This window comes from Galleria mellonella, unplaced genomic scaffold, assembly GCF_026898425.1.
Source record: "Galleria mellonella isolate WM207_F2 unplaced genomic scaffold, CSIRO_AGI_GalMel_v1 utg65, whole genome shotgun sequence".
Classification (NCBI taxonomy): Eukaryota; Metazoa; Arthropoda; class Insecta; order Lepidoptera; family Pyralidae; genus Galleria; species Galleria mellonella.
Genome location: NW_026442138.1, coordinates 3,603,292 through 3,616,831, shown reverse-complemented (window position 1 = coordinate 3,616,831; position 13,540 = coordinate 3,603,292). Strand labels below are relative to the sequence as shown.

Genomic DNA, 13,540 nt, shown 5'->3' with positions numbered 1-13,540 from the left:
TAACCCCACCCGCGCTATCGGTATACACAGGCGGGGCACCAGTGAAGGATGATAGGTGAGGATGAAGTAGGTCAGTTAGCCCATCGTGACGAATTCAACAAGAATTGTTCACGATGGTTTCCAGGAGAACCACGTGGAGGTCGACCTAAAAAGGCATATAGCTAGCAATGGGGCTGTCAAACTCCATTACTAACAATCCCTTCCTCCCCTCTTTTGCTAGTCAAGAATAAGAAGAAGAAATAAGAAGTCTAATATCCTCATTGTTAGTAATGTACTCCATTACTCGAAGAGATCAGTCTCCCTGGATACTATTGTGATTAATTTCTGATAAATTCGTCATGTTAGGCCAACTGACCTGACTTCTTCCTCATCTATAATCATTTACTGGTGTCTCATTAGTGATTGTAGACAACGCAGGCGGAGATACCATTAAAAATTAATTAATATAAATGGATAGATATTATTGGGTAGAGTAAAGCTACAAACTATTTGTAACTTGCGGCTTTGCTTGAGTGTATTGAATAATGTAAGTATCAAAGTGCATTCAAGTTGAATGAACAGCAACCGTGAAGCAGTTAAGTTTTTGCTTGGTTGTGTTTCAGTTTGAAGGGTGGGGATATGGCAGTGAATTTACAGGGTACAGAGGAATAACACATGAGTCCTTAGGAATGGCAACGCATGGGGGGGTCAGTGGATTTCAGTTATTACGACCTTGGTTGTAGCGACCTTGCCTATAGCAACGATAAATCTAAGTCCCTTGAATTTAAAGCATACTTTAGTACAAAATTCATGTGGCTATAGCGACTTTGGATATAACGCCGAGTTCGGGTGTAACGATTGTTTTTAATGAATCATTTGTAACAAATTCCTAGAAATCCCATGCAGATATTGCAACCGGAGTTGGCCGCTAAAGAGACAAAAAGATTTCTTTATTTCACAAACATTTTTAACCTTTTGTTTACATCCACACAGATGGTCAGCAAGTATGGAGACCTTTACCTATTATTTATAGATATCAGCTACGTAGGTAGGGAAGCGTGTACGTTTCGGAGTTGAATTTATGGTTCAGTTACAAAGTGATATTCTGAGTAGCATTTGAGTTTAGTAAACTTTTGGATAAGTATGACGTCGAGACAGACGCACATTCACTGTGTCAAGAAAAGGTGGAAATCATTTCTTAATTGAAAGATGGTGAAAACAATGCTGATTTGTGCGAAGAAAAAACTATACATGTGTACGTGTCTGTATCTCTTTACTTTTGCCTATAACGACTTTCGGATATAGCGACGAAAATAGAGTGGTCCCTTCATCGTCGTTATACCCGAAATCCACTGTACTCTGATTGATACCTGCTGCAGATTTTCACCATCGTACAACCCGCCATAGACTAAAATTTCATCCCAACCATCTGGACGAGTGGTGGTCCTTCACCGTGCGTTTTTCAAGGCACTTTCTCCCACGCACAACCACTCTTTGGAATCAACTTCCAGCAGCAGTATTTCCGAACCGATACGACAACATAACCTTCAAGAAAAGAGCATATTCCTTTCTAAAAGTCCGGCAGCATACCTGCAATGCCGTAGGTGTTGTGGGTGACCATGGGCGGCGGTAGTCACTTACCATCAGGTGAGCCGCATGCTCTTTTGCCCCCTGTGTTGTAAAAAAAAAAACTCTGTTAAGTCCATGGTAGTGCTTATATCTATAGGCGACGGTTACCACTTTCCATCAGATGGGCCGTCAGCTTGTTTGCCATTCTAAGTTGTATAGAAAAAAGTCCGCGCGAAATTTGAGTAGCAAACTTTAAAAATGTTGGTTTTTTTTTTTTAACTTTCAACTTACAAATGGCACAAACAACTGATAAATAAAATAAGTAAACTTTCACATTTATAATAATAGGTAGGTAACCAGTAGCAAGATAAAGAATAAATATTAAAAACATGATAACAAGCCTTTGTGTTGTTATGAACTTATAAATGTACCAGTATCTTCCAGCGTCGCAAGCAGAAGCCACGCTCTATTTGTAATAAGTGTAAGAAAACTAGTGAACTAATAAAAATGGTATGTTTTATTTCAAATTAATTATTTTTAGTTATTCCCTAGAGACTAAAGCATGGGGTTCTTCAAATAGGGCGAAATAATTTTTTTGGAGTTGGCAACGCGCGCATGATGTCTCCGGTATTACAGGCGTCTACGGTGACCGTTTGCTATAAGACGGGCCGTATGCTTGTTTGCCACCATAGTAGTATTTTTTAGCTATGTGTAAAATGTATAAAAACATATGTGACTTTATTCATATAGCTGGGCCATACGGTTTCATTGGTATAAAACGATACCGAATTATGAATTCGTAGGCCATGTATTCGTAGGTTTTACAAGTCGGTTTAGTGAATTACTAAGCTTGTTTTTGAACAAAATTTAATAAATCTATTTTGTGTTTAATTTTCATTTATTTAAGTAGTTTTTTTTTATTTTAAGGGCTTTTATTTTCTTCAGGTATATCAGTCTTATCGTATCCTGAACTGATTTCTCAGATTTTATCTACCTTTTCTATTCACAAAGAGAGGAATTAATGGGTGTTGATGGATGGTAAAGCATCACAGGAGTGCTGCGGGCCTTTTTAAAAAGTAATATAATTTACAGAGATGTTTAAAAATTTCTAATTTGGACTACCTTTCCGTTCATCGGAGATACATAAAAAATAAGCATATATAATAACATTTAGTCTAAGTCTAAAAAAACCGTAAAAGGGGCGGGGAGGGGCTTGCTATTTATTTATTTATTTAACTCTTTATTGCACTAAAAACCAAAAAATAAACAATGATATATAAACAGTTCAACTGAAATACAGTAGCATGAAGTTAGTGAATTAGATTCTAATATGAAACCTTTAATTTCTTTTCTAGGTGGTGTTTACAGCAAAAGGATTGATGCCTCCAGTATTCACACCTATCAACGATGACCAAACGGTGAATTATTTGGCTATCCCTGGATACGCCAAGTACTTAGTAGGTGCCGGTATTAAATCTGTCTTAGGTAATTAATTTTGTATTAGCCCTTAACTGTTTACTGCTGGGGGGAAAGGGATTGTTAGTAATGAAGACTGAGAATCCCATTGCTAGCAATATACCCAACTAGGTCGACCTCCTCGCGCTTCTCCCTGGAAACTATCATGGTTAATTCCTGATGAATTCATCATGATGGGCTAACTGGCCTGATTTCATTCTCATCTATCACCATTCACTGGTGCTCCGCCAGCGTATACCGTTAGCGCAAGCGGGGTTACCATACCATTTTCACCCATCAAAAAAAAACTGTCTACTGCTGGGGGGGAAGGGATTGTTAGTATTGGGGAGATTAGTCCTCATTGCTATTAATATATTCTATCGGTTCGACCTCCTCGCGGTTCCCCGTGGAAACCATCGTGACCAATTTCTCGCTGAATTTGTCACGATGGGCTACCTGACCTCCTTTTTCACTCTCACCAATCATCACTCACTGGTACCCCGCTAATGTAAACCAATAGTTCAGGCGGGGTTACCATTCCATTATCATCCATTAAAAAAAACTGTCTAGTGCCCCAGGGAAAGGAATTGTTAATAATGGGGACTAATGGCATAATTTCTTGGAAGCTCTGTGAGGGCGACCTCCACGCGTTTCCTCCTGGAAATCTTTGTGACTAACACTTGTTGTATTCATCACGATGGGCTAACAGATCTGCTTTCATGCCCATCTATTATCCCTCACTAGTATCCGTAGTGTATACAGTTACGCGGGCGGTGTTACAGTTTCATTTTCACCCATTAAAGAAAAGTTAATTTAAAAACATTTTTGAATTTACAGTTGGCGGTACAACCGGTGAGAACATGTCCCTTAATGTAGAGGAAAGGAAGAAGTTAGTGGACGTGTGGGTAAAGGAAGGGAAAAGTTTGGGCCTCCACATCCAAGTTCAGGTCGGCGGTGGTCCTTTAAGGGATGTGCTTACTTTGGTAAGTTGAAAGTTTAAAAAGTCAAATCTACTAGAAAACGACTACTACCTAGTACCTACCTTACTCATAATTATTTGTAGTTTTATTTACGTTATCAAATACATAAGATAGAACGAGACGGTCATATGTAGTGTTTGTGTTCTTTTCAAGGAAGTAGTAGCGTAAATGGATCTACGAATGTAAAAAGTTTCGTCTTTTGTAAACCTAAAATGTAACCCTTTTAGAGAAATAATAAATGGCTGTTCATGAAATATATTGCATTTTTGTTAAGCAAAATGTACGTGTCATTTTAACAATATATTGGTATAATTTTATTGGAACATATTTAGAGTATTTTATTAGTTGTTTGAGTAAAGGTTCCTGAGAGGCAACTCCGTACAAGCAAACGCAGGTACTAGTAGTGGTTTATTGTATAATTTAGTAAATAATTGAAAATTAAATATACGAGGTTTGTCCGGAAAGTACGTATAAAAGTTTTTTAAAAATTTTATTTTACAATTATTCAGGTAAATCAATTTTATCCCCTTCAAAGTACTCCCCCTGTGACATAATGCACTTGTGCCAACGCCGTTTCCACTGTGAGAAGGCTCCTTGAAAGTCCTCTGGTTGTAGGTTTCTCAGCTGCCCCGTCGTAGCTTTTTTTATCTCATTTATGTCCCCCAAATGCCGCCCCCGAAGTACCAATTTGGTTTTTGGGAACAAGAAGAAGTCACACGGGGCCAAATCCGGCGAATAGGGGGTGTTCGGTCACCGTAATGGAATTTTTACTCAAAAACTCACGGAACGATCTTGGCGCAAATTTTTTTCATTTGAAGTTCGTTTCTTAGAATTTCGTGGACCACGGTTTTGCCCAAATTAAGCTCTTCAGCCACCTGTCTGACCGTTAAACGACGGTCCCCATTAACACAAGTTCGAATTCTTTCCACGTTTTCGTCGGAATGTGAAGTGGAAGGACGTCCTGAACGTGGGTCATCTTGAACGCTTTCTCGGCCCTCTCTGAATCTTTTTAGCCACTTGTGGACGGTTGGTTCCTTCACAGCATCATCCCCATAAACTGTTCTGAGATCGGCAAAAATTTCACGGCCATTCTTGCCGAGTTTCGAGAGAAACTTGATTACGACGCGCTGCTCTTCAACGGAAGCGGGCTCCATGCCGACGGGGTTTCGTTAAGAGGTAACTTCACAGATGGCGTGACAAGCCAGTTCGCACCGCACGGCGGTCAGACCAGAACTGAAGCATTGTTAGGGACATAAGGAAGGGGTCCTGCGCTTACCTGGCCTCCCCACTCCTCTTTCTCGCATTCCAGAACACTTTTATACGAACTTTCCGGACAGACCTCGTATAATGTACCTGTATAAATGGCGTATATGTAGATAAATTCAATAATTAATATTTGCATGCCATTTGATGTGGCGAAACATAATGGACATCTTATAAACTGCACAAATGCAACGCCTTTTCTACAATGTTTCTAGAAAATAAATTTCAAAAATTTCAAAAAAAATTTAGTGTAGGATGATCCCTCACTAAATGGAGTGACGATCTCAAATGCATTCATCAGTCTTTAACTGTAAGCGTCCCCTTTGGGGGATTTTGCCAGTGGTTGTCACGCTTGGTAGGTGGAATGACAACCACAGTTAGGTTTTGGAGATGTTTTTTTTTCTCACCCTCCCTTAGTCGCCTCTTACGACACCCACGGGGAAGGAAGGGGTGGCCTGTATTATACTGGGACCAAACGGCGACACTCAAATGCATTCAAATCAAATCAAATCATATTTATTCGCTTGCTACATGGTACAATAAGAAGTTACATATACAGACACATAACATGCAGCACCCCGCAGAGGTATGCAAATGCTAAACTGTATTTAGTCTATATTATATTACAATTATAAATTCCAAACATTTTCCAAATTACAATATTCTTTATGTCAAATTATCATATAAAATTATGGTTTATATTTTAAGTAATTTTTAATAAATTACATCTTTTATTACATTTTTTATCATTTAAATATTCAATAACTGTGTAATAGCATTTTTCCAAAGGAAAGTGAAATAAGTTTGATCTATTTATTCAATCTATGTTAGCTGAACCTAAACCAGAAATTTTTGAACATCTCTGTAAATTATTGATGCCCATTAATTCTTCTCTTTCCGCGGCTAGGGAAAGTAGATAAAGTTTTGTTTGAGAAATCAGTTCAGGGTACAATAGGACTGATATACCTGAAAAAGGTAAAAGTCCTTAAAATAATATTAAAAAGAAAAAAAGTTTGATCTAAATCTTTCTATCGGAAGATCCTTTATTTCTGAAGGTAACTTATTGTATACCCGTATTGCCATTGGAAAACAGCTGTCACTATATAATGTTGTTAAACATTACAATGAGTAAATGGATATAGGTGGCTCAGGACTGTTCCTTATGGCAGTCTGTCGAGGAAACCTATGTTCAGCAGTAAACAGTTAATGGCAAATATAATGTTGGTGATGACTAGTTGGTTATAATATTATCGAATTTTTTTTTTTATACAACTTAGAATGGCAAACAAGCTGACGACTCACCTGATGGAAAGTGGTAACCGTCGCCTATAGACATGAGCAGTACCATGAACATAACAGAGTATACTGTTTCGCCCATGATACCCCCCATGCGTTGTCATTCCTGAGGACTCAGGTGTTATTCCTCTGTACCCAGTAAATTCACTTAAATTATTATAAGTGTAGGTACATGGTGGGTACCTACTTAATTATATGTTGTATATTCTAGAATGCTTTAAGTAAATTTATCTCGCTTGTTTCCCAAATAATACATACCAGTTATCTTTACATAGTAATTCGTTGATAAACAAATATTATATATATTTATTGTACAATTTTATCAGTTGTTTAATTATTTAGTTATTTTGTAGAGAGATACACAATAATAACATGTATAATAAAAGTAGAGAAATACAAATCAAATGTTAATTCAATTCTCAAAAAAGGTCGTTGTAAGAAACGTTGCGATTATGTGTGTGTTATTTGTATTTAAAAATAATTTAAAACAAAATTGCTAAATTGGCGAGTGATATTTTTTAACCGATTAAGTAATAATTTATCACAAATTTTGACCTTATTCTCTCGTATTGCACAATTTTGTAAAAAAACACATGTTAGCAAGAAACATTACGATTGTGTTGGTTATAGTTCATTCAGGAAAAGATTACGTATTATCTGTTACTTTAAAATCATACATAATAATAAAATGCACTCGCTATTATAGAAATTTTACTGTAAATTATCTTTAACTACAAAATAAATAAGAAAAATTACAAATCATGATTCCAGTACCATTCTCTAAATTTGTTTAGGTTCAAAGACGAATGTCTTTAACCAGTGCGTGTAGCTAGTGATTAGCAAAACCGTGGAATTTAAGATATATTTTTTTATAACAAGATTTTATATTGTTTCAGGCACAATATTGCCAGGTGGCTGGCGCGGACTCCCTCCTTACATTGCCTGAGTTATATTTTAGACCACAGAATGTTGACGAATTGGTTTCATACGTGGAACTTGTTGCAAAAGCAGCACCCAAACTTCCTGTGCTATATTATCATATACCCAGCATGAGTAAGGTCGAAAGTAAGTATAACAAACAATAACTATTCTGATAGTATATCTTGTGTGTGTGTGTGTGGGGGGGGGGGAGGGATAGTAATACGCACTTCCATATACGGACTGTCGGGTCGTCTATTTCGTGCCCCCCTCCCCCCTGGAAATCATCTTGCTGAATTCTAGGTGTATTCATCACGATAGGTTAAGTGACCTGCCTTTTCATTCTCACCTAACGTCCCTCACTGGTGCCCCGCCAGCGTATAGCATTAGCGTAGATTAGCGTAGTGTAGCGTATTATTAATTATTATCATCATCTATTAAGGAAAAGAAATATGTCTCGTAACATGCTACGAGATGTATATGTTATGTATATGTATATGCTATGCATATGTTTACGAAGATAAATTGAAGTCATGAACGTCTAAGGAGGCCACAAGTTAAAACTTCAATTTTAAACAATTATTAAAATAGCAAAATTTTGAATACTTTGAGTTAAGATTAATATTGTTCCTGGTTCAATTTGTTTGAATGTAATGAAGGTAAAAATAAAGAGAAAGCAAATGTCTTTTTGCAGGGATGATAAGTGTTAAGTATTTGGAAAACCGAGCTTTATTCAATTTTGTTTTGGTATTTATGAAAAGGCATCTAAAAATTATATCCCAAATACTAGATAGTACCACAGATAATATTATACTATACTAGGCAGTTCATATAATTACTTACGAACAGAGCTCTAGCTAGACCCAAGTTTAAAATAAAGCAAAAGAACTTTTTAGTAAAATAGAAGCTATAATTGATTTCGAAAAGCGAATCTATCTAATTTTTGGGGCCTTTAATTTTAGATAGAGCATTGGGCCTTTTAAGGTGGGGTATTGCCCTTCAATGCACATCCCACCCTAGCTACAGCCATGCTTATGGGCAATTTTATTGTGAAGATTCCATCGGGTTTTATTTTTTTTTCTGTGGTCATCAGAATATAAAATGGGTAATGTTTATTTCCAGTCAACATGCCAGCATTTATAAAAGCGGCTACAGCACGTATACCCAATTTCAAGGGTTTGAAATTCACTTCCAACGATCTCAGCGAGGGCGCGCAAGCATTAAAGGCACTGAATAAGGACCAAGAGATATTTTTGGGGGCCGATACTGTGAGTATTTAATAAACACATAAAGTGGTTTCATAGGAATTTCCTTCTATGAACACTTCTATCGGAATCCAATATTTCCATGTCGAGAGTTGAGATTTTTTTTAATGGATGATAATAGAATGGTTACCCTGCCGCGATATCGGTATACACTGGCGAGATACTAGTGAGGAATGATAGATGATGATGAAGCAGGTTAGTTGGCCCATCATGACGAATTCAACAATAACTCAATCACAATGATTTCTAGGGGAAACCGCGTGAAGGTCAGGCTAATAGGCTATATTGCTGGCAATGGGATTGTTAATCTTTATTACTAATAATCCCTTTCCCCCTAGAGCTAAGATTTATCCTGATACTACAGTATGAGGTTCTTCAATAAGGGTGTAACAATCTTCGGTTAAGAGGTCAACCGACGAACCTAATTCGGTTGGGCAGCCTTCACAAAACTATGCCACATCTAATCTAAAATACTTCAAAGTTTGAAAACGTATGTTTTTAACCAGTGCGTGTTGCCAGTACCAGTACCTATGGAACCGAAACATGATGCTACACGATTGCCCTTCATTGATATGCAAAAGCTTCAGATTGCTTAACGAGCTATATCAGTGGCTGCAGGTGGCTCAAGATCGTTCCTTAAGACAGTTTATAGACCTATGTTCAGCAGTGGATAGATAATGGCTGAGATAACAATGATGATGATGACGATGATATTGCTTCTTATTGCTTTGGTTGCCGGCGTATATAGTTTACGCTAATGGTTTACCATCAGATGGGCCATTATAAAAATAAATAAAAATCTCGTGTCCCGAAGTTCGTTTAGGTATATTAATTTCTCAAACTGTTCAATCGATTTTTTTAATGGATGATAATGGAATGGAAACCCGCTTATGTTATCGGTATACATTGACGGGGCACCAGTGAGAGATGAATGATGAGGATGAAGAAAGATCAGTTAGCCCATCGTGACGAATTTAACGATAAATTAGTCATGATGGTCTCCAGGGTGAACCGCGTGTAGGTCGACCTGATAGAGTATATTGTTAGCAATGGGGACTAACCTCTGCATTACTAACAATCCCTTCCTCCCTGTTCAATCGATTTTAGTGAAATTTTGCAATTGTGTAATGTTTTCTCCTATTTTATATATTTATAAGAAAAACGGACTGATTGCTAGATCAGTTTTGAAATATAAAAAAACAACTTGGGATTAATTTTAAGAATAAGTTAATTTTGCATTTTTAAGTTTTAGAAACTGGCTCTTTCCAGCAATGGAATATTACTAAGACAATTTATTTTAAATTATTTTAAATATTGACTGTCTTGAGTCAGTATTTTACTGATCTAGGTATTATCTTGCTGAAGCCCATATCACTGGTTATTTGATTACAATTATTTCGTTTAATTCTATTACCATTAGTATGTATGTCACTGCCTATACCCGAAAATTTACCAACTACCAGTAATAACTTCTGGTAGTAATCACTAGTTCAATCAGTTTTGTTGATTCGCAATTTGGGTGCTGAAAGTTTAACATAAGGCTCCGAGCAGCGATTTAATAATTTGCCTGAGGATGCCTTGTTTAGAGGTGAAACACGTGTAGCAACACGTGCGTGAACGAAATGGCAGTCGGAGGTTGATGGATAATAGGGTTGTAGATTGTTCTGGTAGTAATAGTGATGATCAATCTTCGAGTATTGATAGTCACACACATATTAATAGTAGTGGAATTATAATAATTCTAATCAAATAACCTATATATATATATTTTTATATGTATGTATCTTTGTACATATTTGTTTATATATAATTGTGCGCCACCTACCCTTTGTTCTTCTTTCTTTTCTCAATGTTCTCTACCCAAAGGTTAATTGGAAGAGATTGCTTAGCGATAAGGCCGCCTTTTGTATCATTTCTCATTACAGTTCAATGTATTTACTATTCTATAAATGGTGCAATAAAGTGTAATATAATTAATAAATACTTTAAAGATATAAAATTTGTCTACGTATTTATAATCTGTATCTTTCTTTGAAGGGAACAATAAAGAGTTTTCATTCATTCATTCTTTTTCGCAGTTTTTTTTTATAGATGATAATGGAATGGTAACCCCACCCGCGCCACCGGTATACACCGGCGGGGTACCAGTGATGGATGATAGATGAGGATGAAATACGTCGGTTAGCCTATCGTGACGAATTCAATAAGAATTGTTCACGATGGTTTCGAGGAGGAACCACGTGGAGGTTGACCTGATAGGGCATATTGCTAGCAATGGGGCTGTCAAATTCCATTACTAACAATCCGTTCCCTCCCCGTTTTTTGCAGTTGTTAGCGCCAGCAGCACTTTTAGGCATAAAGTCCAGTATCGGTACCACATTCAGTTTATTCCCACGGCTAGCTCAAGATATACTGGACGCTGTTGAGAGAAAAGACATCGCCAGGGCAAGGGAGCTGCAGGATGTACTTAGCTCCGCCATTGACGCTCATACTGTTGAAGGCAAGATTATCTAAACTATGTTTATGTTATCTATTTTTATGATAATAAAATGGTAACTTCGCTTGTGCTATTGGTGAGGGATGATAGGTGAGTATGAAATCAGGTCAGTTAGCCCATCATAACGAATTCTAAAGTAAATAACCATGATGATTTCCAGGGGAATTGCGTGGTCGTCGACCCGACTGGGTATATTGCTAGCAATGGGGATGTTAGACCTCATTGCTAACAGCAATAATAGGTTATAGTAATCAGATGATCAGACATTTGCCATCAGACGGAGTGTGCACTTGTTTGGCACCTTTTTGAATTAAAAAAATCCTTTTTACCCCCTGTCACAGTATAATCGAAAATCGTAGTACAGGAATAGGGACGTTACTTTACATAAATAATAATCACATTTCAGAATAATTTAAAAAACGAACTTTTAAAGAACACAGTTTGAATGTTCTGTGTTGTGTTCAATTTTTCGAACTTTGAACAAGAACTAAGGAAATTAAAAAAATAGTGTTATCGTGTAGCAAGCAAAAATTAAAGAAATCGAAATTTATTATGTTCTGTCATCACTACCGGTTTATCTTACGTGTAATTAGATCGGAAAAGCTGTGTGCTGCTGCTGACTAAGGATCACGAATTGATCCTGAAACTAGTCGATATTTTCGATCTAATTACACGTAAGATAAACCGGTTGTATATATAGTTAACGATTCTAAAATTAAAAGAAATCCGAAAACATTCTTTCTTTAAGCATTTTTCTTTACAAGCTGGGTAAATAAAGAATTAATAGATTTTTTTATTTAGGTGCATGGGTGCCAGCATTGAAAGCTGGTATGGAGATAGTGACTGGGATAAAGGTCGGCCCACCATCCCTACCACAGAGACCAATCTCGGCTGAGGCCAGGCAGAGGATCGCCAGTAAATTGAGGGCTTTGAAGCTGATTAAGTGAATGCTCATAACATGGCATAAAAGTCTTGTATAAAAAGAATACTTATTTTTTATGTATCTTATATATTTTTTTAATAAACATTTTTTATTAAAAAAAAATAGTCATTTTTGCGTTTAAACCCTTTATTTTTACTTTATATTGGAGTGCTATAATGTTTTTTCTTTAATTCTCTGATTTGTAAAACGATTCACTTTATATAACACGACCGAAGAAACTATACTCTGTATCTATGTATGTGTCAATAAATATAAAACATTCAGTGTGAGCAATGAATAGTAACTTCGTTTGCGCTGTTGAATGTCTCTTGTGTATACTGGCTGTGTGTGTGTGTGTGTGTGTGAGAGAGAGATGAGAGATGAGGATAAAAACCAATCAAAGTCAGTAAGACCATCGTTTTTTTTTATACAACTTAGAATGGCAAACAAGCTGACGGCCCACCTGATGGAAAGTGGTAATTGTCGCCTATAGGCATGTGCAGTACCATGGACGTAACAGAGTATACTGTTTCGCCCATGATACCCCCCATGCGTTGCCATTCCTGAGGACTCAGGTGTTATTCCTCTATACCCTGTAAATTCACTGCCATATCCCACACTTCAAACCGAAACACAGTCATGTAAACATAACTGTTTCACAGTAGAAACACGAACACCATCGTGACAGAAAGTCATCAAGAATTATCACGTAGGTTTCTCCAGTGGTAGTCGATTTGCTCCTCAAGTGGCGTGGCACAGAGTGTAAGTTTTATTAACAGTTTTCAATCTCTTGCAATGTTGTACTGTAGTTGTATAGTGGGATATGTTTTGGGAAGTAGTAACACGTTTCACACAAAAAACATAACGATCCTAAATTTTACGTATGGCCCATTTCAATAAAACTTAATAAAAATATAAAGAAATTAACAACTGACCTGACAATAACACAGTCTGCTGTTAGTCATTATTATCTTCTTCAGATCAGTCTTGAACTCTTGGCAGACGGTTTGGCAACCGCAAAGGAGATAGATTTTCGTTTAACTTTCCTCCGCTATTGTTTTATGCTGGCTGGGTATCAATAAGGAAAGACAGGATGAACATGTAGTCAGTTAGCTCATCCTGACGATTTCACCAGACATTAACCACAATAGTTAGAAGAAGGGACTTCGTGGAGATCGGGAAGACAGACTTTAAAAATTAAAAAATCTAAATTATATATATATATATATCTTTATTGCACAAAAACATACAGTAACAACAATAAGTTAATAACAATGTTAGCAAAGGCGAACTTCTCTCTAAAAGATATTTCTTTCAGTCAACCTAACACAGTGGCATAGGAAGTAGTGGGTTTATTTACATAAATTATAAATCATTATATATATATATATATATA

The 13,540-nt window shown here is 36.7% G+C and overlaps 1 protein-coding gene across 1 annotated transcript; it reads left to right on the top strand.

Moving 5' to 3' along the window:
* Window positions 1-1,932: 1,932 nt before the first annotated feature.
* Window positions 1,933-12,230, top strand: LOC113511988 (N-acetylneuraminate lyase-like). The gene is made up of 7 exons (XM_026895733.3): window positions 1,933-2,058; window positions 2,904-3,033; window positions 3,841-3,986; window positions 7,439-7,607; window positions 8,583-8,728; window positions 11,054-11,225; window positions 12,024-12,230. The coding sequence occupies exons 1-7, from the start codon at window positions 2,056-2,058 to the stop codon at window positions 12,167-12,169; spliced, it is 912 nt and encodes a 303-aa protein (XP_026751534.3). The 5' UTR covers window positions 1,933-2,055; the 3' UTR covers window positions 12,170-12,230.
* The last annotated feature ends 1,310 nt before the right edge of the window (window positions 12,231-13,540 follow it).